Genomic DNA, 26,327 nt, shown 5'->3' with positions numbered 1-26,327 from the left:
TGAAGGAGATTGATCTACAGTTTCATAGCTCAAGGACTGCACATGAGTACATACTCAGCCATTGTTTTAATATGATTGCTCGTTGCAATATGTATGATAAGAGTAATGATAATGTGCATCCCTGCCTCTCATATTAACAACAAGAACAGACAAAGCAAAGCACAGAAGTAAAGCAACAAGCAAAGGCAAGCAGATGATTACAGAACTCTAGAGATTTGCTGGGCCTTATTTTAATGTTTGCGGCAAAGGTATAGTTCAAATGTGAGCCTTCCACTGTCTGAGGTTTAAACTTAGCGGTACATAAAGAATCCAAACATTGCAGACTGAGGTTGGCGACGATGTCTGCACTTCATTAAGCATTTGGTTAAGAACTCTTAATGCAGCATTCTGTTTCCCTGAAGCAACCTCTCTGCGTTTAGTACAATATCTAAGTTTCTATGGGCCTCATTATGAGTAGGGCAGTAAGGGATGCCAGGCACCGTTAAGGAGAGCGGTGCCGGTAATCCCTTACCGCCCTACTACGAGTTCCCTTAGCGGGTCCCTCCTTCAATGCCTTCAGAGCTAATAACGGTACTGCAAATTGCGGTACCGTTATTAGCTACTTTCCCATTCCCATTGAGCGATTTGGGGGCTCAAATGGGAATGGGCAATGGTTTTTTCAATGGGGACTTATCGGTCCCGCAACGGTCGGACTACACAGGTAAGTCCCCATTGAACAAGACTGGTGCCGGTACCGTTATTGGAGACAGTCATGGCACAAATAGCGCCATGACTACCTCCAATCTCGGAATGAGGCCCTATGTCTCTGGAAATCCTGTGCACATTTGTCACAACCCGTATACAGATATATCTTGGAAGGAAATTGATCCCGAGTGACTAGTGGACATGAGTGAACATGGCTGGATGGACTGATACTTCCTGGCATGACTTATCAGGAAAACTCAACTCTTGTAAAAGAACAAGGAAGGGGGAGGAGTCATCCCTATTAGCACTGCTGGACTCGTCCTCTGCTTTCGATAGCATCGCCCCCCTTGTCCCGATTACTGTAATGGAGGAAGTGAAAAGCTAATAGGTGATATAACACTTTGATGATAGCAATAATCAGATTTGAAAAGTCTACGGCCCAATTCATGGATCTTTTCCACCGTTCAAAGCAACTTTACACTGCTGAAAAGTGACTTTGCACTGCCGACACAAATCCTGATTCATGGAACTGTGCAAAGTTAATGTTTGCAGTGCAAAGTCAGTGCAAGTGGCCATTTCTGCAGTACAAAGTGACTTTGCTCTGACTTTGCACTGCAAACATACATTGTGCACAGTCCCATGAATCAGAGTTTGTGTCGGCAGTGCAAAGCCACTTTTCAGCAGTGCAAAGTCACTTTGCACCATACAACAAATTTCATGAATGGAGCCCGAAGTCCCTTTTTCAGCACAATCCATCTTTGGTTTTAGTTTATTTGGGCCTAAAATAGAATGAGTTTTTGAAATCGAATCTATATGACCTATACAAACCTAGAGAGGTGTGAAATGAGAACGCCCTGTTGGTACCCACACCCCATGCCAGGACGTGTTATATCCTCTACCTTCACAGACATATATCATAAAACACCCACAGTGGGTCATTAAAGACAAGCACTACTGCCCGACAGCAGTGACGAGGATTCCCACTGATGCTTGATCCTCTGCTCTACATAGCAATACAGGCAGGAATTGGGGAAACCTAGAAGCCATCCAGCGCCGTTGCTAGGACTCCTCTGTACACCGCCCCCCACAGAGCTATGCCCATCTCAAGGACTATGCTGAACATAATAGCTTCTTTGAACGTTTTGATTTTGTTTAAATCTTGTTACTCTGAGGCCTCCCCCATACAATTCATATGTATGTGACATTTTGAATGCATTTTAGAGGGTATTGAATGTAGTAAACTCTTGTTGAGCTGGAAATGGACCGGCCAGCTACCTTTTCTCAATTTGCATTATGCAACAGTTACGAGCAAACCTTCCGTGAGGCAAAAAAACAGGGAAAGGAGACTGTTCCTGAAGTGATGCATGCTGGAGAGGTGGTGAAGGCCCCCAACCTGTTCCCACATGTTCTGAATCCCTCACTAGTTTATGTAGTCAGGCCAATCTTCCTCGGACGGTTTGCCAGCTTACCTTGCGTGCCGTTTCCAGCCCTGACTACATTTTCATTGATGGACCGCAACTTGCAGGAGACAACATGGCAGACCTACACAGGATCTGCTTAAATGTGTAGTTTAAAAAATATATGAATATCATATCAGTGTCCGAACGTGAAGAGTTTTGCTTTTGTTTCGTATAAACGCTGGGCGGTTTAGGATCCGGAATCTCTGATAGGTTTCATCATGTCTCTAACCAAAAACACGAACTAGATGAATTACAATCTGAACAAATTCTCACTCGGTTCTGCTAGACAAGCTGCAATGCATTTCATTGTGCGGACTGCCCTTGGATATCTAAAGGAACCCTTACCAACAGGGGGAGGACTGGATGTGTCAACCATTGGTGACGTTCAAGCGCGTACTGATCTTCTGTGGATGATGAGGGTCAATGGAGAATAGTCACGTCTCCGGACGGACGCCATTTTTGATGTATCTTACGTACTGCTTTGGTAACCACATTCTTACACATTGCAGACGAAAAGTTACTTTCAAAATAAGCTGAAGGGAACATTGATACTAACTGAAATGAACGATTGAATGTACAATCAACATTGAATGAATGAACGATGAATGTGTCTGGGGATTACATGATATGATATGGCATTTATAACATTATAAACAAGTGTTTCAAAATGCAACGAGGCAAGGGAGGGAGAAAAGAGCAAAGACAGAGACAACGATATTACTAGGCAGGTGATATTGAGACCGGGCAAGTGCAGGGGAGGGGGGAATGGAAATTGCGGGGGAGGGGACAGTGCAATACATAGGATCAACAGTAAAAGTAAATAAAATAAATAAAAATAGTAGGTAAAAGTGAGGCCAGCTTGTGGCAATGCAGGTTGAGTGCAGACATCAAGTGTCAAGAGCTGGTGGGGACTGTAGGGATACAGAAACAGCCCCCAAGTGCAGGGGTTGCCCGGCAGGCAGTGCAAGTGTGCGGCTGGCGGGGGAGGGGACCTGAGCCCGAGATCAGAGAGTAGCCAGGTGACCAGTGCAGTTTCAGTCAGGAGTTCAGCGGGGGAGTGGGGGGTAGAAAGCAGAAGCATAGAGGAAGGTCTTGAGGTGCTTCCGGAACCAGAGATGTTTCTCCTCAAGTTTCAGGGAGGCAGGGAGGCTGTTCCAGAGGGAGGACCCAGACGAAGAAAGAGATCTACCATCAACTAGTAAGGTATTCATCATTAGTTATTGAATGCATTACAAAACCTGCAGTGTCGATTAATCCATATTTGCCTAGATTTCCATCCCCATTGAAAACAACGCCATACAAAACATGTGGACCACTGGTGATGAAAACCTATTTTTTTCCTTAAATGTAGAGCCAGTTTTCTGAAAAAAATATATTTTTTTTAAATATAAATAAATGCAACCGACTCCCACTACATTGGAAGAAATTAAGTGAATATTATATTAAAAATAATTGCTCCTGACAAGAAACGGATGCATAGGAACGAATAGCCACACCATTTGTTCCCAATAGACACCTCATCTCTCCAGAGAACCCTCAGGTTGTCCAGTGAGAGACTGTCAAGGGAAGAACAAGACACTCTGCCCATTCCCAGTGATAGTTGCTATTATCACATTCGCAAGGACACTAAGGAAGTCCTTTTGCAATACCTCAGAGCTGAAATAAAAGATGTGGGACATAGCCGTGCATGCTTTTACGCCCGTGTTAGCACTCCCAGAGATTTGGATGATTTTAGCAGTAGAGCAGGGGCACAAACCAGGATTAACATTTCTACCTACCCTTCCAGTTCCACCTGCCTGTAATCAAAGGGTTTCCTTCCAGCATATCTGCTTTTTTCCATGATAGCAGACAACCATTGAGTGTCTGTGGTATCCATAAGCTTTTAGCAGGGAATCCATTGAAACGGCTTCCCGCATGCGTCCATTGCGGAAACCACTTATGTTCCTTTGCACTACACAGCACAGACTGTGCGGGTAAGCACAGGCTATCCCGGATTGGCAGACATGCATTGCGTTTTATAGTGCAAACCAAGAACATTTAACACGGTGAATTACAGTGCAATCACCACATTTGTATAAAATTAACCCTAAGTGTTGAGGTTCTCTGGAATTAGCAAACGTATTGCATGCTTTTTCTGATATACATTCCAAAAGTATATTTCGTTCGATATTTGAACATGTCATCATTTTTCAGCTTGCCATTAAGCTCTGGCGGCTTGTTCTGTACCAAGAACACCATGTTATAAAAAAAAATTAAAAAAAAAAAAACGAAAAAAAAAGTCTGCCATCCAAATACGCAAACTGATTACATTTGATGTACAATTCGAACTTGTTTTGCACAAAAAAACGACTTCAAAGGATCTAGCTGTTCTTAATTGGCTGTGTATCTCTCCTCACTATGCAGGCACTTCCCGAGGGACAGACGGCATCCTGGGAGACAGCCAAGGAGGACGAGAACCGCAATAAGAACAGATATGGTAACATCATTTCCTGTAAGTGCTGGTTCACGTTGCGCTTAAAGGGTCGCCATGCTCTTCAACGGCACTGAGCCAAATTGGGACCACTGAAGGGGTCGTGTGTGTGCTCTATACCTTGCAAACTGCACCCTCTGTGCTGTTTCTAACATGGTTGGTGTTGTCATTGTTGCCAGCAGAAGGTATTTATATGGTTGTGGAAATCCGATTTCTGTGTCCTTTGCAATGCAAAGAAGGTGCATGGCGTGAAAAGCAAAATGAGCAAAAGAGCAATGAGGATAGCAGTAGGAGAAGCAATGGACGGGCAAGCTCAGCGATATAGCCCAGAATCAGTCCAAGTTTCAGAGAAGGTCGATGGCCATGTGTTAAGCAGAACCTGCCCAGGGCCGGTGGGAACGGGTGAGAGTGGAGCGCAGATCCAGCGGAGGGGTAGATAGATGGTGGGAAGGAGAGGATGAGATAGCCGTCAATCAGCAAAGGAGTGCTAACGGGGTGGGGAGCAAGGGGAGATAAGATTCAACAGCAGATCTTAAAAGATTTGGTAAGATAGCTCGGTTGGTTGAGCGCTCACTTCTGCAATCTGTGTGTGAGCTGCCGTTCGCAGGTTCAAATCCTGGCAAAGCCAACTCAGCCATTTACCCTTCCGAGGACTTCAGTTGGTTGATAATTGTATTCAAATGCTCAATGTTAAGTGCTTTGGTGAAAGCGCTATACAAATAACTCATCGTTATCATTATAATTCACCCTAGGGATGGGGAAGATGAGAGTAGGGAGAGCCCACAACTGGCCCAGATGTAGGAAGGGGATGGGTTTTAGAGGCACAGAACCATCCCATGGGTTGGAGTGGGGAAGTGGAGGGGAGATCTCAGAAGCTGCCCATAAGGACCACAAGGGCCAGCCCAGGGAATCCAGGATGGAAAGATGGAAGGAGAGGACAGCAGTGCGTTGCTAAGCTCCTTTGGAATGTGCAAGGAGGCCACTGTGAGATGTCCTTATGTTGGGAATGTTCCGGTTAGAAGTGGGGATTGGTGTTCATGTAACTAGTCTAGCATGTTCAGTCACTGGGAGAGGACATGCCAGGACTGGCACTGTCTTGAAGAAGCCTGGGCAGAGTGGAGGGCAGGGGAAACTGGGGAACAAGCAATTAGACGAACTCTTACTCATCAGAGGCCATATTGACACAGCCACTTCTGATGGGAGGGAGGGAGGTTTGGTCACAGGGGCTGCATCTCCCAATCATGGCGGCCATCCTCTGAAAGGGAGGAGTTGGGGTCCCGGCACCTGCAGCGGCCTGTGCATCAGTTAAAGGATGGGTTAAGTTGCTCCATTTTCAGACCTCGGACGCCTTGCTCGTGTCCATGCACAGCAGAATGTCTCAAATGAAACCACTCTCTCAGGATTCATGTGTGAGTGTCTGCTCTTGGGCCTTCCGAATCCAGCCTCCAAATGCTACGTTTGTGTGCATGTGCTATTGCATCACCACTATGAAATGTATGTCTCAGTGTGCATGATTGCATTCTGTAGTGCTCAGAATCAGACATCCAAACTCAGTGTGTGTATGTATGGGCTGCATGATGGTGGAGCGTGCATGTATTTATCTGCATGCATGTGCACAGCCCACATCTACTACTTTCAACATGAGACATGCTTGCTTATGTATGTTACCACTGAAAAGGTGTGTGTATGCATCTGTGCACTTGTGAGCATGCAGGTGTGCATATGTGATTCTGTGTGAGCATATGCCTGCTTGATCTTGATATTCAGAATGACAACGCCTGACATTCTGTAGGCATGTCAATGTTTATTCTCGGATTTGTAATATGTGTCCTGTGGAAAATGAGGTCATGGGGCATCCATATGTAAGACATAGGTTATTTGGTCACGTTGATCATCATAATAGGGGGTTTGTTAGGGGGTTTACAGAGACTGAGAGAAAGAGCCCATCACGCCAGGCCCGAGATTCCTAGCATCGCTTGCAGCTAGTGTACCGGAAAGCAGAGGAATCTGAAGAGCCAGACGCATGTCATACAAGTAATGGAACCCATGCACGCTGCCAGTGAGCCTCAGAGCGCCGTCAGGCGTGTGCAGGACTGACAGAGGTGATCATGGGGAAGACATGCACATGGGCCAGAGGCAATGCAACTAGAGCAAAGGGGTCTGACAGAGCAAGGAGACACACACGCGCCGTGGGAGCCATGAACCTAGCCCACAGCAATCATTGAAAACGATCATTTTGCAAATACGGTTCATGCTATTAGTATGTTTTAAAGCCAAGAGTGAATGTACTTGTGCGTATTGAAAATGCGTCATATCTCCAAATCTGTTCACCGCTGCTACTGTTCTCATCCCCTCATTTATATTGTACGCTCTATGTAATTCTTTGAAGAAAAAAAAGTTCTCCCCACAGGGGTTTACAATGCACATACAACCCTAATGTAGAAAGAGCACAGACATTGCTTAAAGTGAACAATACACTTAGACAAACAGTGTGCAGACACACTCACTTGACCTGCACATCATTCATGAAATGCACATGTTATGTTATTTGATATTTGTATAAAGCTTAACAGCATTGCACATGCTGTTAAGGCCCTTTCGGAAGACCATAGTCTGTGCAAACATGAAAATAAAAAAGAGCAGTACATTGTATGTAATTAGTCATCATAATCATGTGACTGTTCAATTACTAGCAAAGACGATTAGTTTAAAACATTATACAAATCATTCAGACCATTGTGTTCAGATGCAGAAATGACTGCTACGTCAATGACTGTGTGACAGGTGGACCAACCTGTTTGAGGGACTCAGCTGGCTGTAATCTTTGGGTTGCAGCACACGAGGGGGAATTAGTATTGACATAGTCATCAACCCCTGGGGCAACTGTCTACAGTTGAGGGTTCTGCTATATTTTACATGTAGAACACATGAGCACTGAATAACATGCAGACACATATAAATGACATGCACACTTGTCAGATGTGTCAAACATACATTCAGTGCATCTCCTCTTGCCTACAGTATCAGGGTATTGCCGTACAAATGTTTTATATTTGATACAAACATGATGGTGGACATACATAGCCATCTGTAGAAAAACAATACAACCTCATCCTCCATGGCATCACCATTCTCCAAGACTGCCAGTGCTCTAGTGAACAACCACTCACACCCCTTCCACCCATCTTAAGTCCCTGAATATCCATTTCCAAGCCCCCTTCTCCTCTGTTTTGCCCCCTTTCCTCTTCCTCCTCTTCTCTTTCTTTCTCTTTCTTCTTCCTTTTTTCTCTGTTTCTTTTCTGCTTTTTAAGAGTTGAAGGTTGAAAAATTAGTTTATCTGTAATGGATTTAATGGATTTATTTTTAAGATTTTGGCTTCTATTCATCGTTTTAAAAATATGTTGCTTGTTTGTGAAAGGTTAATTTTGTAACCATATACAATTGAAAAAAATATATATCCATTTCCCAACCCGGAGCAGTCCTGTGCACCTGACCTTGGTCTCGTGGGAATTCTAGCGAACTGTTATGCCCCAGTTGCGACCCTGCAATTTCCCTTGCTCACCCACAAGCGTGAACGCTAAACCATAAACACAATGAAAACACAAAATCAACATGCACACTTGGCAGTCACATCCGTGACAAATTGCAATGCACATCCACCAATTGGGTTAACCCTTGGTTATACTCAGTAGACCAATCTCAATTTCATTTGAAGATATATATATATATATATCTATATATATATATATATATATATATATATATATATATATATAGATAGATAGATATATAAATGGCATTATATCAGCAGGAATTACAAGATAACAGTATCCTGAAGTATCTTTCTGAAACATATTGTATGAAGACCATCTCTTACTTATACATCAAGTTTAACACATACATGAGGATAAATTGGTGAAGAACTCATCTGTATAAAGTATACTGTATCATGAAGCAACACCAAAGTTTGTGTTGTACAAGGCCAACCAGTGTTATTTTTTAGCAGTCTTCTGTTATGTAATGCCATGATTGTGCATGCCCTGTTGCAATTAAACTAAGACAGGAGTGTGCCTTTGCATCTGTTTCTTGCACTTATGGCCAGTTAAAAACAAGTACTAACGGAGGCCATTATTTAGGCTTGTGTGTAGGTAATAGGTAGGCATTGTGGATGCGCTGACATCATATGATTTGGTGCTTGCACCATTTCCCTACTGTTACCATGTCATCACCATGTTCATTATGGGAGTGCTTAGGAAATGTCAATTATTTGGATTTTAGCTACTTCTATCATGTAGTCATGTCAAAATCTGTGTTGTATAGGGCCAGTCAGTGTTATTTCTAAGCAGTCTTCTGAAATGTAATGACTCAAGTGTGCATGTAAATGACTTCCTATTGTAATTAGAATAAGGCAGATGTGTACCTTTGCACCTGTTAATTGCACTTCAGTCCTTTTAAAAAGAAGTACTAACAAAGGCAACAGTGATGGCTTTTGTATAGGCATTATGGAGAAGCAATGGGGTCAGGGTTCATTAGTGGGAAAGCGGGAAAGGCAGATTTGAAACCTGTGGTGAGGAATGGTGTAGGTCGGACGTACCTGTTTCCTGAGCCTCAATTTGCTTTCTATTGGTTTTGCAGACTATGGGAGTATGTTATCCATAGGCAAGAGCCCAGGATCCGATAGACTACAGTGCTTTGGGTCTGGTAACCGCTGATGTGGGGGAATGTGACTGGGTTAACGAGGAGAGCTTAGTTGTGCTACAGTTAGTCTTACTATGCTCTCGGCTAGCCTGTGATGGTCATCTTTTGGGGGAGTTTGTGTGTGTAGTGCAAGGTGGCAGGAGATCTTAGAGTTGAGTCCGGTGAACTGGGGAGTAAGCTTTCCCAGGAAAAAAAAAACAACCTGCAAACATTAGCTCTCGGCATGTGGGTTTGTCATCATTTGACAGTGTACCAGCCCTTTCAGGGACCAGCGTAAATTTGTGTGTGAATTATTTTGCCATTTGGAGTTAAGTTTCTGATTCTGTCTCCCGGCCACGGTTATCATTTGTCTTGCTAGAGTGTCTGAGCATCTTGCAATGAGAGAGGGTAGGCCAGTGAGGATTGGCTTAAATGTCTGTCAAAGCATGTTACACAGAGGCTTGTGAGGCATCTTCAGCATTGTAGACAGGTTTCCGACTATCCTCCTAGAACACTTTCACAACAAACATTGAGAAAGCCAGTAGGGTAGGCTTTTGCATAACGAAAACATGTTCTGTATTCATGCACAAAGACATACTTAGGCACATAAAGGATGTTTCGAAGGCAAAGAAGGTGGTGAAGGGAGAGTGTTTAGGGGGGTTAGATAAATAAATATAAATGTGAGGATTGATGAATGAGATAGTGGGGTGTGGTTAGTGAATTAGTGATTATGAGAATAGATCAACGGGTGAAGGTATGGTGCTGGAAGGATGGATGGAACATTTAGAAAGGGGAGAGAATGAAAGTTTAAGTTCCTTTGGGATTGGATATATATATGGGTATATTACTGTCCATTAGAGGTGATGAGAGAGAGTGCACAGGGAGAGAGTAGGAGAGGGTATGTGAGAAGGAGTACTGAGAGAGCACGCGAGAGACAGAGAGAGCGAGCGAGAGCAAGGGGGAGTAAAGGGAGAGAGTGTGTCGGAGCAGGGGATGTAGCGGTAGGGAATTAGTTCTCAGAGAGGGAAAGGGAAGAGGAGATAGATAGAGAGAGAGAGAGAGAGAGAGAGAGATGAGAGAGAGAGAGACTCTGAGCAGGTGAGACAAGAGAGCGAGAACACACTTGGCAAGAGAGAGTGTGCATACCAGGGAAAGAGATATAAGAGAGAGAATACACAAGAGGAAGTGAGAGAGCAAAGAAGGAAGAGAGTGTGCTTGCAAGGGAGACGTGCGGAAACAAGCTGGTTGAGTAGCTGGCAGCTCCAGGGATAAGCAGTACAGGGCAGCAGTCAGCAAATGGTCAATGGAAAGAGAGCACACTCATTGGGAAGAGAGAGGAGATGCATTGTAAGAAAATGGATAAGTGGACAAAGAGGATCATACATGAAAGAGAGAAAGCGAGAGAGAGAGAGAGAGAGAGAGAGAGACTGCAACAAACATAGAAGAGTGAGTGTGAAATGGGATAGAGAAAGTAACCACAAAGGTGGGGTGGAACATGGAAAATACCGCCAGCCGCAACAGCTATGGCATTACAATGAGCAGACAAGTATTTTAGACGTCCACCAATCGAAAACAGAAATACATTTTTTAAAAAAACACCCTGTCCCAGTAGGGCTGCCCTGTACTCTCTCAATGAAGTGGATGGGGCCTTGGGAACACCGGAGACACTGGAGACTGTGCCTAGTTTCAAACAGGGGGGTTCTGTAGTGATTGTATGTAACCCAGGGTACAAGTCCAGATTCAGGCCTCTTCAGAGAGAAATAGGAGCCACAAAACTGGGCATTGGGGAAGGAACCTGCCAGAGCACCTGCAATCGACACCCAGGACACACTACAGCCATCAGCAGTGTGGAAGAAAACAAAATGGAAATCTTGAGCATCTCCAAAATGATAAAATGACAAAATGGAAAATGTTGGAAGCAGAGTTGACAGCCTGTCACAGTTTACGTTGAGAGGAGCAGCAGCGAACCGGCTTGACTCCTTGTGTTTGGTACTTTTGAAATCCATGGTTCACTGAGCTCCGCTGTTGTGCTGTTGCTTCAATTAGCTCAGCTCAGTTCTTAGCTCCACCCCATAAAAACCCTATATAAACCAGAGGAACGCGTGGAGAGCCGCGCAGAGTTGGAATCAGAGTTGACAGTCTGCCACAGTCCGCCACAGTCCACCGTGAGTCACGTGAGGTGCCGTGAGAAAAATGACATCTGACGCCGGTCCCCCACTCGAGGAAAATCCTTGCAGCGACGGCGCTTACAAAAACCATGGGCCATGTCAAAAACTGCCGGCTCCCAGCTGAAGGTAAAAAAAGCAACTTCCGTCTTAAAAGGCTTCAATGTCACTGAAAACATCTCAGAGACTGACTCGCTCCCTGAAAATTTAGTGTCAATACCCTCCTTGTCCACGTTCGCCACTGCAGCTTCCGCGACATCAGGCTTTTTGAATGGTGCAGAAAGTGCTACAGTATTGGAGGAAACAGTTTCCAATATAAAGTTTCTAACAATATCTGTCCCAAGAGTTGTTCAGCACATAACAGGAGATGTCATCTCAGTCAAAAACACCACAAACGTGGGCTCAGTTGAAATAAACACAACATTATGTCCCCCTTTGACGTAACTGACAATGAAATACTAGAAGCAATTTCGCCAAGGGCTGAATCAAAGAAATACAACGCGACATTTGAAGCCACAAAAACAAAGGCACAGCCCGAAAGAATAACCGGCGACAAGGGATCTCTTATGTTGAAAAAGGTGGCAGCGCAAACAAATGGACAAAGTTAAATTTTTGAACTCAACAACATCGCTGCCAAACAAAGAAAGGAAGAGATAAAAAGCTTGGTTGATCGCCCAACTGTGAGTAAAATGGTTGCTACCCATGGTGTCACAAAACAGGTCTGCTCTACATCTAAGGAGAAGCTTGCAATAGCTCCAAGAATAGTGTTGGCAAAGACGACAAACATACTCACTGAGGTTTCACGATTGCGCTCCTCGACCACCAGCTCTTCAAAATCCATATCTTGACTAAGCTGCTCGTGCAGCTCGTCTGACCAAATGGCTCAAGGTGGACTATAACATAGTTAAAGACAAACTTAGCACCAATTTTTTGAAACCTCAAACAAAAAACGTCACTCAAATGAAAAACAATGGGAAAATCAAAGCCCTGACGCCACAATCTGTAAAAATGCTGCAGGCAAAAGCGAGTACCCCACTCTCAGCAAGCCTCCAGAAACCTATGTCGTTTTTCCAGTCCCGAGATTCATTGGACACCTCCAAAAACTTCCAGATTGTTCAGTTCCCAACTTGGAGATATCTGACTCTATTGAAGAGGCAATAACAGTTGTGCACCGTCTAGCGCACTAGGAGAAAACGAGAGCTCAAGAGCAGCTGATATGCTCTCTGACGGTGGAAAAAAGTCAAATCTATCGGCGGCTGCTGCCATCCAATTTTACAACGACGTCTTGGCGGCTTCGTCAATGGCTCTTATTCACTTTATTAAAGTATGTGAGTCACTGCATGACACTATAAAGGATCAAACCTTGCTTCTAAACAACGTAATGATCACGCTAGGAAACTTAGAAGCTTTCAGTGACGCATTAGAACAAAGGATGAACATCGAAGCAGACCAAATAAGGCTATGGCAGCGCCGACAATTAGACCACGTCTCCAAAGATCAATCAGTAAAAGATGATCTAATGGAGGCTCTACGAGAATCAGTCAAATGGATGCGGCCAAACAACGCAATGGCAGCATCCTCTACCCAATGCCCCTGCAAAATGCCATTAGTCACAGAACATAACAACATGTTACCACACTCGATACAAACAAACTCAATGGATTTTTTGGAAAAATGCCCACAAACAGGCTTATATCCATCAGTTTTAGTTACAAACCATCCACACATAGCTGCAATAAATGTCACTAGGCCTGCTCCCGAAAAAAATCTGCGACCCAAAGATAAGTCGGAGAGCAGAACTGCTAAAAGATGTCATGCCACAATCATGGACTATCAGAAATGTCCGAGCCGGAGGAGCCTGAAAAACTCGGAAAGAAAAACCTCAGCGTTTTCCAACACAATAACATTGTATTTATGTTTGTGGTCGCTTCAAAAGCGACCGCAAACATAAATACAACGTTTTTAAAGCTGTGGTTTTATTTCTAAGTTTTCGGGGCTCCTCCAGAAAATAGCACTTACCGAGATTCAGCTGCAGCTTTCCTGCTCTGGTCTCCAGTCCCCGTCCTCCGCGTACAGCTCTAATGAAGGGAAAGCCACCCAGCGGTAGCTTTTGTTTACTACAGCTGGCTGGCTTTTCCTTCATTAGTGCCGCAAAAGCAAAAGCCAGCACAGGAGGGCCTCCATTTCACAAAATGGAGGCGCCCATGTGCTTGCTTTTGCGAATTTTGAGCTTGAATAGCTCAAAATTTTACATAGGAAGTTTTAAAAAAGAGAATGCTAGTATTTCTTTTTAATGTTGCCTATCTATTTTTTTAAATAAAATTTTTTACTAGACCATCCCTTTAAAGAAAACCCAAAGTAGAGAAAAAGGATGTAGCCATTAAAAAACGGCACCAGAGATACCAAAATTGGGTGAAATACTGTGCAATCATTCGAGACCAGGAACGTGCCGAAACAATGATGGAACTGATGATGAAACATAAATCACGGGAAATTTGGGCAATCTTAAATAATGGAAGCACAAAGTGTAACCAAGCTATGTCAAACAAAGTATCAGCTGTTGCATGGGAAAAACATTTTAACGAGGTGTTCAGAAGTACAACAATCACACCTCCTCCCAGCCATGTTGAAAACAAAAAACACTGGAATGTGTGCGAATCAATCACTGATATTGAATCGGCTATTCAACTTTTGAAAAACTCCAGAGCTGCTGGCCCTGATGACATCACAAATGTGATGCTAAAAAAGAACAAGGACGGCGGTAGTGGTTCTGATACACAAAAAGGAAACCGGGCTGAGCCTGCAAACTACCGTCCGATTGCCTTATTAGACACAATTGAAAAGATATTCGCCTCTTTTTTGCAGAAAAAACAAGCAAACTGGGCCTGCAAAGCCAACATCAGAGACTATCGACAAACTGACTTTACAAAGGGTGTAGGCACATAGGTAAACCTGGTGCTTCTGAACCTATTGAAACTAGAAACACTGAAAAGAAAAATGAAATTTTTTCTCGCATTTGTGTACATGCGACAAGCTTTCAACAGTGTAAACCGTGGGCATCTTTGGCAGAAATTGATAAGCTGGAAGTGTCCATCAGAGTTACTCAATCCTGTGAAATCCCTACATGCTGAAACTACTATTCGCATTCGCTTAAATCAATCAGGAGAATTAACAAACAAGATTGTAACTTTTAAAAAGGTCAAACAAGGATGCCCGCTGGCGACACAACTGTTCAAGCTATTCATTTCTGATCTGCCACTGGCCCTTGAGGAAGTAAACTGTTTTCCACCAAAAGTAAATGGTCATCAAATCAGCTGTGTAATGCACGCCGATGATTTGGTGCTGATAGACAGCACTCAAATAGGGCTGCAGCAATTACTATTCAAACTGCATGAGTACCTAATTAAAAACAACTTGAAAATAAACACATCAAAAACGAAAATAATGAAAATGGGCCCGCAAGAAGGACCAAAAAATAAAAATGTTAAATGGATGTTAGCGGGAGACCGAATTGAAATGACAACAGCCATCGTTACCTCGGAGTGATATTTAATACATTGATTTGCAAATGGCCCTGGCAACAAGCCCTAACAAGCCGAATGACCACCTATGCAATACAAGCTCCAAAACTACATAAAGAGTATGGAACATTCTCATTATGGCCGATCCTGATGTTCTACACAAAAAAAGTAATTCCTGCAATGACTTTTGGAGGAGAAACAACGTGGAACCTGGATCAAAAAATCTGGCAAATCCTTGAAGGCCAATTTTGGTAAAGAGTGCTTAGACTGCCGAGATATGTTTCAATTACACTTTTGCAACACAAACTCCCTATACAGTACAAAAGTGTGGAAATCTTGCTCAGTGTTGATGGTAAGTACTCCTTCGCCACCCTACTAAATACTAGCTCCGAGAGCGTCAATCAAAGATAATGATCTGCTGAAATGTTGGACAACTAAATTAGATAATATATTGAGTTCAGCAGACATAAAAATAGAGACTTTCATAACACATCCACAGCTTGTCAAAAAAAAGTTTCAATATTGGTTCTGGATCCAAAACACAGAGAAAAGAGCAAAATTACGATCTGCACTTAAGATTGGAGCCGCTGAAAATGGTCTCGACAAACAACCGAAATACCTGCAATGATGTCCGTCTCGGCATCATCAAGACCAGTTCTTCAAACTTTGGCTCAACGTCTTAAACACAAAGGAGATGCTGTGGTTAAAGAAAGACAAAGGCACCAAGGACAATCTATGTAAACACTGCAAGGCAGAAACAGAAACACTAATGCACTTGATAACAGAATGTGTAAGAAATCACTGATCAGATATCTCTTTTTCTTGGACTTTTTACCCCATTAAACGGAAATATGAAAGATCGGTGGATCCAGGTGTTGGCAGGGCATAACACCAAATTAGTATGTGCAGTTGTCGATTTTATGGTCACAATATTAACTACTGATCAGTAGGACTTTTCTTCTCTTGTTTTTCTTTCCTCTTTTGTTTTTGCTTCCGTTCATGTTGAATGTTTCTGCCTTGCTAGAGGAGGCAGGAGAGCTTTTTGTAACAAAAGTTCGTATAAACTGTATTTTACAATTAAAAAAAATGTATAAAAAATGTGTTTCTTGATGCGAGCAAGGATGGGAGAAGAAATATAATCCACAATACAATTAAGTCAACATTCAAATGCACATCTATTAAAGTATGGGATTTATTTTAGAAAATTTGTTTTTAGATTTTTTTTCTAAATGTGTGCAGTTGGATTCTTTTGATATGTTGTCGACATTTTCTTGTTTCGGTATGCTGTATTCATGTTTGGTGAAAGAGGATGTTTCAGAAAAAAAAATGCCAATGCAATCAAAATGCTGAGGCAGATGTATTATACAACCTTATATATAGGAACTTACTTTGCATGGCCACAGTCTTTGCATTAAAACCACTGGGGGTCATTCAGAGTATGGCGGTAGGGGGTTAATGGCATAGGTAAGGATGCCGGTGCCATTAACCCCCTACCGCCGCATTCCGAGGTCCCTTAGCGGGTGTCATGAAACACCCATGGAGCCTGTGGAAGAGATGGAAACAATGGAGGAAGGACTGAGCTCCTCCTTTACCTGGACGTTACGTTCTAGCCTCGCTGGAACAGAGGCTATAATTAACTGTCAGGTGTGGCAACCGGTGCGTTGCAACTGATTTCTTTTCCAACGCTAGTTGACAGTGCTCCTGTCTCGTGTTACTCTTTGTTTTCTACCCATTTGCCTTTCCATTGTTTGTCTGCCTGCCTTTTATCGTACATTTTGCCACCACGCTTCCTGTTGGGAATATTTCCTCTTTATTTTTGGACCTTTCCTTGCCCGCATTTTCTTGTTAATTTCCCAGCGTGTGTGTTTGTTATTTTGCTGGAGTCAGCAGACACCTGCGTTCGCTCTGGGGTTTTTTTTACTCAGCGAGCGGGGACTTGCTATCTGCAGTTCTTTTCAACACACGCTTTTCCAAGCAGCTGTCACTTCAACTCGTGCCCCCTGAGTTGTGTGCTTCCTCTGACCTGTGTAACCTCTCCTTCTGTCTATTTTACTTAACCTTGCTCACGGAGTTCTTGGAATCTTTTCCAAAGCTTAGACATTGCTCCCAAGTGCATTCTGCTAAATGTAGTACTCTAAAGAAGTGGGATTCAAAGAAGGATTGCGAATTACCCATTCGCTGAGCAGTATTCCAAGAAGGATTGCGAATACTTATTTGAACAGACCAAGTCACCTGAAACTACCCAGGATTTTTCTGCTGCGGCTTTTCCCTGATTTGGGGTGGGCTCCCCGGAGTCCCCGCTGCCGGGCGTATAGCCTTACTGGCAAAGTGGCCTCCGGGGGAGCTCGGCCCTATCTCTTCAAACAAAAGGGCAAGACGGTGAAAAAGAAGAACCCAAGAGCCTGGAGAGAGAAACCTGTGGAGACTTCTTCAGACGAGCCTTCGGAAGCCAACTCAGAAACCGCAGGTGAGGAGTGGGAGAGTGATACGGGTGCAATTGTAGACACTAAACAGCACAAACCTGAGAGCGGGTCCCACTAGGGCCTGCTGGTTTTACCAGCCGCTCTTAGTGGCACCCGTTAAGGGACCATGGAGCTAATAACGGGCTCGCAATTTGCGGGCCCGTTATTAACTCCTTCCTCATTCCCATTGAGACCTATGGGGGCTCAAATGGGAATGGGGAATGGTTTTCGAAATGGGGACTTACCGGGTCCGCATAGGTCAGAATGTCCTGGTAAGTCCCCATTCCAACTAGCCGGACCCGGACCCGAGTTTGGAGGCAGCCATGGTGCTAATAGCAGCATGGCTGCCTCCAAACTCGGAATGACCCCCACTGTCTCTCAGCCTTACCTCAGAATATTGAATTTGAGGGAAATTTTAAGGACAGTAAGATATGCTCCCTTTTCATCTCTCCATTGCACTGTGCTATAGAGGAATCCTGGTCGTCATCTGGCTTTGTCTTTATGTCTTGACATCCACTACGTGACTGGTGCTCTCCTCCGGCCGTGCTTTGTTATGCTGCAACCAGCCAGGAGTAGAGCTTAGCGCTGGTGGGTCTGAAAAGCAGTAGGATCTCTCACCAGGTTCTCTAGGCAGTAGTGCTGCATGGGAATCTGTGGCCTACCACCAAATTCCATAGAGTTGCCAATCATGTGATTCTTTACACAAATGCACACTTGCTTTTAGTACCACGAAGGCGAAGGGGGGCATACAGGGATTTTCACACGTCTGGATAGGCTGCAGAAATACTGTCAGCAAACACTCCACATTGGGGAAAATGGGAAGGTTTTGGAAGGAACAATCAGCATCAAGGGGTTAACGTGTCCTGTTGCATGCCACGATCGTACTCATTAGACTCCTCCAGCCACAGCACATCTGTGGAAAGAGTGTGGTTCGGGGACAGTAGTTGGCTGCAGCCCAGGAGCAAAATCACATTGGCAAGCACAGTGTTAAGCAACCCGGGAGCCAAACACAACAGATCATGCAGACTTGTGTGTTCAATTGTAGACCACATGGAACACGGTGGCTCGTTAGGCCTGCATTCTAGCACCCAAGTTGTACAGAAATCAAAGTAACACTATTATTTTTCATTGCAAAAGTAGTGCAGGAACCTGGGAATACAGCATCGCAGCATTTCTGGCTCTTTGCAATGTGATGGGGTTGCCCCTATCTCAGCTCTCCCCACTCTCAAGTTTTAACATAGAGCAACATCTGGAAATGCCTAGGGCTCTCCCAAGCCAACCATCACTGATCTTTTTCTGAAATCTTTACAAGCTTCACGGTCACTGCACCCACCCTCTGGAACTCTGTCACTGTCATCAAGAATGAGCCTTCCTATCGAATCTTCAGAAAACTTCTAAAAACGTGACTATTCAACAAATATGACTGATTTTACAACCCCCGCCTCACTCATAATAGCCCCTGCTGACATGTTGTACTGTCTTGTCTCTTGTGATCTCACCTGCCTTGTACACGCGCAGTGATGGGTTTGGGTGCTACATAAATGCAAAGAATAAATACATAAATAATCAAAACAGAAATTAAGTGCCAAGGCAAAGCAAGAACATATTTACTGTGTAGAGCCTTCCTCTGTAGTCATGTTTGGCCTGGTATATCATCTTCATTAGAATTTAACACTGTCAGAAAAGCTTTCTCTGCAGTAATATCCAACACCCACTTTCCCTCCAATCAACAGTAGTGAATATTTACTACTTCCAGAAAACACACGGTAGGTGGTAGCCATGGCGCTATTTGTGCCATGGCTACTCCCTACCGCCGTCGGAGTCCGGGTTCCCAGAATAGGGACTTACCAGTCTATTGCGACCTTTGCGGGACCGGTAAATCCCCATTCCAGGAACCATTCCCCATTCCCATTCGAGCCCCCATAGGGCTCAATGGGAATGGGGAAAGAGCTAATAGCGGTACCGCTATTAGCGGTACCGTTATTTGCTCTGAAGTCCCTTCCTTAACGTGTGGTCTGACCACACGTTAAAGACGGGACCCGCTGAGGGACCTCGTAGTAGGGCGGTAGGGGATTACCGGCACCGGTGCCCTTACCAGTGCCGGTAATCACCTACCGCCTACCGTGTAATGAGGCCCAATAACTCATTTTCACACTTGCTGATGTCAGTCAGCAATGAACTCTTTCCAATAATGTCTCATGAATATTTTTTTTAGCATTTAAAAAGTGCCGTTCATGCTCCAAACCTACAAAAGCACATTATGTAAGAAGAAAAAAACAATCTTGCAATCATCCAGAGCTGACTATGTTGAGATGTTAATGCAGACAGAACATATATTTATATGCTTTCTAAAAAAATGTTTTCCCCTCCAAAACATCTTAAAATTCTCTGTTGTTTAAAGCTTGCCGCAATAATGACCGCAGTTTGCTGGCTCACTATGGAATACCCAACCACCAAAAAAATGTATATGTTTTATATTTTCTATGGTGGCATAATCAGGGGAGTCACATATTCAAGCAAGAGTTGCATAGTCTCGCCCACTATAAAATACTGTCATTAAAGGCAACAGTCAATGTAAACAATGATATCTGAAATAAAACACAAACAGCACATGCAAGACATGTCAAAGACGAGGATCACGCATAACTGGAGAAAGCCCGTGGGTGGTAACGGTGCATGGCGTAAATCAACATATAACATAACAGAATTTCTTATGGTAATCATCAGTACGTGTACTCCTCTTATCTTGCCGCACTCCTTGCTGCATGAGGGCTGATTGCCTTCCCAGACAGAAACCACCACATTTCAGGAAGGTTTGCAGGATCCCTTAAAGAGATATGTACCCTACCCTTCCATGCCCTCTTCCTGTTTTATGTTAGCATCAAGGCACTGATGCTACAAGCAAAGACTGTGACGAGTCAGAAGGCTAAGAGTAATGATGAATACCCTACGTAATCAGACATTACATCCTATCCCCTCATCCTTGCCACAGTCCTAACAACAGCAAGACATTGCAACTATCAGCAATAATACACCAACCAAACCTATTTGGAAATAATAATAATATTTATTAGATTCGGACAGAGCTGGTTCCCTGGACCTATGCACCAAACTCTACAGAGGGACATCCTCCAGTCACCAGTGTATAGTGTCAAATGAAGGTGTTGGGAGATTCCCAGGTTGCAGCATTACACGTGTCTCTAATTGATACTCATTGCGGCTCTAACCAGGCTAGCAGGTCAATGCCCACTAAAGAAAAAACTGGAGGGAGTCGTGGGAGGGTGGGGGTTTGCCTCTTCCTACTCCCCCTCCTTCTCATATCATGTGCAACGTTTCATTAGTGCAAACAACATGGCCACCCAGGTTGCTCCATCACCTGGGATTACTTCACACCCCGAAGGAGACTGATAGGTAAAGGGCAAAAACCATTCCCATCAATCTTTGTAACGGTGATACTAGACACCTCTTGCCCCACTCTCCCGCCACCCAAGGCACAGGTTTGAGGGGCGGGATGGGAAATACGCACAATCTGGCTGCGCCTGGAAAAGAAAGACATTGGCCGCTTCCCGCCCAAAACCAGCCCATACAGAGGCCCAAAAGCCAGACCAAATAAAAGGTGCAGCACATTGTGCAGGTGCTTCACCAGTAGTGCAGCAAGGGATTGTGGGTCTATGGGAGAGGCTGTGTGGATATGCATATGGAGATATGACTGTCTTGAGTCGAGCTTCTGAAGGGGAATCGTTTATTTTATTTGATCTCATAGTATTGTTTAAGTCTCATATCGTTGTTCATCACTATTATTATGTTCATATGCATATCATGAGACTTATTCAACCGAGCAAAAAAGGAGACATCCTGTTAATCAAGTTGTCACGGTCTACCAATGACAATGTCTGAACAATAGTATTAACTGACAATTAAAATGCAGTTGCGGTTGTGCTTATGGCGTATTTATTTTTATTAATTAACACCCAAGAGAATCACACATCATTGAATACTTTTTCAGTAGAAATTCAAATAGAGCACACAAATTCAAACGTACAAAGACGACCCGTTTCATCACTATTTTCTAAACCGATAAAAGCAAAACACATGAAAACAAACAGCCTTTTGTGTTCAGCAAGACACCCATCATTTAAAGGAAAAATAACTTTCATCACATATATCACCCTAGTAAACTTAATTAGTAAACTCAATTTTCAGCTAAACTATATCTTGAAAATGTGTTTTCAAGAAGCAGTGCTACAAAGTTAGCTTCTCGTGAACAAGATACGGCCTGTACATTTGCAAACGTGCAGAGTGAAGGGAGTGCAGAGTGAAGGGAGTGCAGAGCGAAGGGATTGCAGGGTGAAGGGAGTGAAGGGAGTGCAAGGTGAAGGGAGTACAGGGTGAAGGGAATTCAGAGTGAAGGGGATGCAGGGTGAAGGGATTGCAGAGTGAAGGGAGTGCAGGGTGAAGGGAGGGCAGGGTGAAGGGAGTGCAGAGTGAAGGGAATGTAGGGTGAAGGGAATGCAGGGTGAAGGGAGTGCAGAGTCAACGGGAGTGCAGAGCGAAGGGACTGCAGGGTGAAGGGAGTGCAGAGAGAAGGGAGTGCAGGGTGAAGGGATTGAAGGGAGTGCAAGGTGAAGGGAGTGCAGCATGAAGGGAATTCAGAGTGAAGGGGATGCAGGCTGAAGGGATTGCAGAGTGAATGGAGTGCGGGGTTAAGGGAGTGCAGGGTGAAGGGAGTGCAGAGTCAACGGGAGTAAAACAGAGCTGATGATATTTGGTTCATGGCAGGCGCAAGCAAAACTTGGTAAAGAATACGAAAGCTTCCAGATAAAAAACCCACCCATAAGAATTGCAGAAAAGGTAAAAACCCTGGGAATTTACCTAGAAGCCTCGCTAAGCGCTGAATCTCATGTCAACTACCTGAATAAGAATTGCCAATATCATCTGCGACTATTGAGACACACCAGACCATATCTGACTGAGAAGAGCAGTGCCACCATAGCAAGGGCCACAATCCTATCTAGACCAGACTACGGTGATGCTCTGCAGGAAGGAGCCAAAAACAGATGCAAAAACAAACACCAGGTGATTCAAAACAGCACGGTAAGAATAGTGAGCAAGAAAACTAAACAGGAACGCATTGCCCTAGACAGAAGATCGCTTCACTGGCTGACAATCAAGGACAGAATTATGTTTAAATGTATGACTATAGTCCAATGATACCTCCATGCAAAGTCCCCTACATATCTGAGGAAACAGATATACCAATACATCCCAGGTCGACCGCTGAGACCAGAATCACTGGGGCAGATTGTTTGCCCCATGTTTAATAGATCAAACAGTCTAGGTATATCCTTCATGGTCAAGCGGCCGAAATGTGGAATGGGCTTCCAAAACCAACCAGATTACAGAGCAGCCACCTGGCAATCAGGAAAGCTTTGAAGACAGCCATTTTTAAATAAATCAGAAACACACATGTTATATAAAACACACCCAGGTGTCCAGTCTTAACTATATGTGTCTTGTCTAAATGTAAGCGCCCCTATGACCGCAGGCTTCAGCGCTATATAAGCATAAACATAAAATAAATAAGGGAGCGTAGGGTAAAGGGAGTGAAGAGTGAAGGGAGTGCAGAGTGAAGGGAAACCAATCATGATCATTCTTATGTACAATACATGGGCTACTGTTGTTGCACCTGTATAATGGGGAGAGAGAGAGAGAGAGAGAAAGATTGGAAAAGGAAGAAAGAAAGAAAGAAAGAAAGAAAGAAAGAAAGAAAGAAAGAAAGAAAGAAAGAAAGAAAGAAAGAAAGAAAGAAAGAAAGAAAGAAAGAAAGAAAGAAAGAAAGAAAGATTTTCTGAAATGTGATCTTTACTCTCCCTACTTTTGTTCTAATCTCAGTTTAAATCGTAATAGCATATTAAGAGAAAACGAAAGATTCTAAGCAATACTTTTACATACATTTGAATTATTCTCTATATTCTATCTCCAGATAAAATCTGGGATGGTCTACATTAAATTCCAGCTAACGCGACCCTGTTACACATGTTATGGGCTCGTCCCAAACTAACTGAATACTGGCTCATTATCTACAGCTGAACATAACTGCGCTAGAATGTGTACTAGGTTACACAGGGAAAATGGAGGTCATTAAACACACATTTTTCAATTTGGGATTGCTGCTAAGAGAGTGATCTTGAGGAGGCAGAAGGTTAAAAAGCCACCCACGTTTGAACTATGGTTGAACGATGTCACCTGGGCAAATGACAAGGAAGAACAGTGTATTACTCTGTTGGCGAGTATTAGCCGCCCTAAGGACATTTGGACTTATTTTTCTGCATATCTAGTCAGGACTGTCTCTTTGGCATAATACTTTGTGTGTCTTTTTCTCAACGCCCTGATGTCTATATCTGCATTGTGTGCTGTACAAGTGTACCCTCCAGTATTCATGTTCTGCTGAATAATACTTATCTGTGATGTTTTTTTCTATACCAAGTGCCAATAAATAGTTAAAAAATCAAAAATAAAACAGTAAGCAATCCACTCGTTACCGCGACCCCTCCTCACAGTCTTCTCTGACTCCCTATGCATTAGAAGTCAGCAGCTCAATCGGAAGGCCTGGTGTGAGGAATTCGACCATCTGCACCGCACAGTGGGTGTGCACTCATCTGGGTTTATTTGAAATTCTATTTGAAATTGAGTGATGGTAGATCAACCTCTGGAAATATGTGGGGCTAATCCGCACACATTTTCCTATGCTCACCGCACGACATACACATAGACTCATGTTCTCTGGGTGGACACAGCCTGCAGGTGCAGTCCCCCTTGTCATATTTATTGTCATATTTAGTTGGGATCTGACAGGTGGAGTACACAATGCATCTCAGAAGGGGGAGGGCCAAAATGTTCCTCTTGCCACAACGAGCCTTATTAACTATCAAAGGCTCCATGGATCCACAGTTTCCGTTTGTTTACCCTCTGCAGATAGTGGCGACAATAAACATAATTGCAATAAACACAATTAACATACTAATACAGTATGCTTCCAACAGTCCCACATGGGGCCTGGCTGCAGAGACTAAAACAGAGGAAACATGAACCACAACACCCCTTCCATAGGCACAGTGTCAACCTGCAGCCTGCCTTAAAGTATCACTGACAGTGAGCTGTCATGTCTTGTACATGTGTTTATAGTATGCAAAGGTAGCAGGCGCCCCTCTCTCGACAGAACAAGGCCTGATAACCTGTTCAGTGGTTATTAACCACTTGAGAGTTCGCAGCCACTGCTTTTACTCACTGTGCCTTTCACAGATGGGAAATATCCATTTGCATATCAGTCTTTGTCCTGCCCAGGGGCAGTCCAGCACCGAAATGCAATGGCAATTCCAACCTGAACGAGAGTACCACCAGCAACCCCATACACGTGATTCACCCTTGTTGAGGATCATCAGTGAGGTGAAGCTGATGCCTCTCTAAGCACAGTGAGAGGGAGACCACGTCTGGTTGCCCCCAGGAGACCTAGGGTTACCAATCCCAGGTTCCTTGAAATTTAGTTTGCAAAGGTAGCAGGCGCCCCTCTCTCAACAGAACAAGGCCTGATAACCTGTTCAGTGGTTATTAACCACTTGAGAGTTCGCAGCCACTGCTTTTACTCACTGTGCCTTTCACAGATGGGAAATATCCATTTGCATATCAGTCTTTGTCCTGCCCAGGGGCAGTCCAGCACCGAAATGCAATGGCAATTCCAACCTGAACGAGAGTACCACCAGCAACCCCATACACGTGTTTCACCCTTGTTGGGGATCATCAGTGAGGTGAAGCTGATGCCTCTCTAAGCACAGTGAGAGGCAACCCGCACAGGGGGACCCCATTCAGAGGGTAGGAGTATGTGATTTGATAGAGACAGAAAGTCTTTCTTATCACATCTTTAAGGGAGACCTGTCGATTTAACCAGGAACCACAGAGAGCTCAATTAACCAGAGAGACCCTTTGATCCACAACAGCCCGGTAGGTAGATGGGTGAGACTTAGTATTAAATATTTTCACCTTTTTATCTTTGCTGTTTCAAAACACTCTGCTTATGACCTCACGTATGCAGGAGATTGTTGGTGGGGACCCAGGATTGGTTCATTAAGGTAGACTTAGCCTACACCAATCAGTGCGGCCCATTTGGCTTTAAAAGAAGGCTGAGTCCCTCTTTTGGGCAGATCATCTGAAGACGTTGCAAGCAGTATCGAGAAGAACACATTTGGACCCTGGCTGAAGGTACAGTCTGCATTACAGCTTCCGCCAATGAAAGAAGGCCAGGATTTCCGAAGAGGGAAACAAGATCCCTCCCCTAAACATCTCACAGGGAACAGATGGAGATACTGAATCCAGAGGACCCACCCAGCCAGCACACAGCATGCCCTGCTGGGCTCTGCAAGCAAGTTTCCTAGGTGGTAGGTGCCAGAGTGTCTCTGAAGCAAACCAAGGACAAGGCCGTTGCCTGCAACACTCTGCTCAGCTTTTGGCTGTCTGCCTTAAAGGTCGACATGGGCACAGTTAAGAAGCTAGGAGGAGTGCATTTACAAGCATCAACCAGCATCCACCTTAAAACCACACAAGCTGCAACTGAGTGCACCACTGACTGTTGTCATGCAGCAGTCGCTAATGTCTTCCGAGATGCCTCGACCAGTTCAGACCCGCCAACCAGCACTGTCACAACAATTTCTGACCCTGAGCCACTGTGCAGGCCAGCCTGCAGCTCTACGTCTAGCCTCGCTCGCCTAACTACCTGTCCCCAGATACTGGCAGCTGTCTTTCATCTTGAACTCTGTTGCAGAAACTGCATATCACCCTGAACCTGACTCTACACTGTTGAGCACCAAGAACGTCTACAAGCACAAGGTACATTG

At 44.1% G+C, this 26,327-nt stretch overlaps 1 protein-coding gene across 19 annotated transcripts in view; it reads left to right on the top strand.

Annotated features, from left to right (window-relative positions):
- The window catches only part of PTPRT (protein tyrosine phosphatase receptor type T), a 2,174,878-nt gene that overhangs the window by 1,976,316 nt on the left and 172,235 nt on the right, over positions 1-26,327 (top strand). For all 19 annotated transcript variants that reach the window (XM_069652359.1, XM_069652348.1, XM_069652364.1 and 16 more), the window contains one exon: positions 4,548-4,635. In XM_069652359.1, coding sequence (XP_069508460.1) covers positions 4,548-4,635 — 88 coding nt within the window. The remainder of the gene's footprint in view (positions 1-4,547; positions 4,636-26,327) is intronic.

Source organism: Ambystoma mexicanum, chromosome 3p (genome assembly GCF_040938575.1).
Source record: "Ambystoma mexicanum isolate Mex_15411 chromosome 3p, UKY_AmexF1_1, whole genome shotgun sequence".
In the NCBI taxonomy this organism is placed as follows: Eukaryota; Metazoa; Chordata; class Amphibia; order Caudata; family Ambystomatidae; genus Ambystoma; species Ambystoma mexicanum.
The sequence above is the reverse complement of the archived record's forward strand: the minus strand, read 5'-3'. Positions and strand labels throughout refer to the sequence as shown.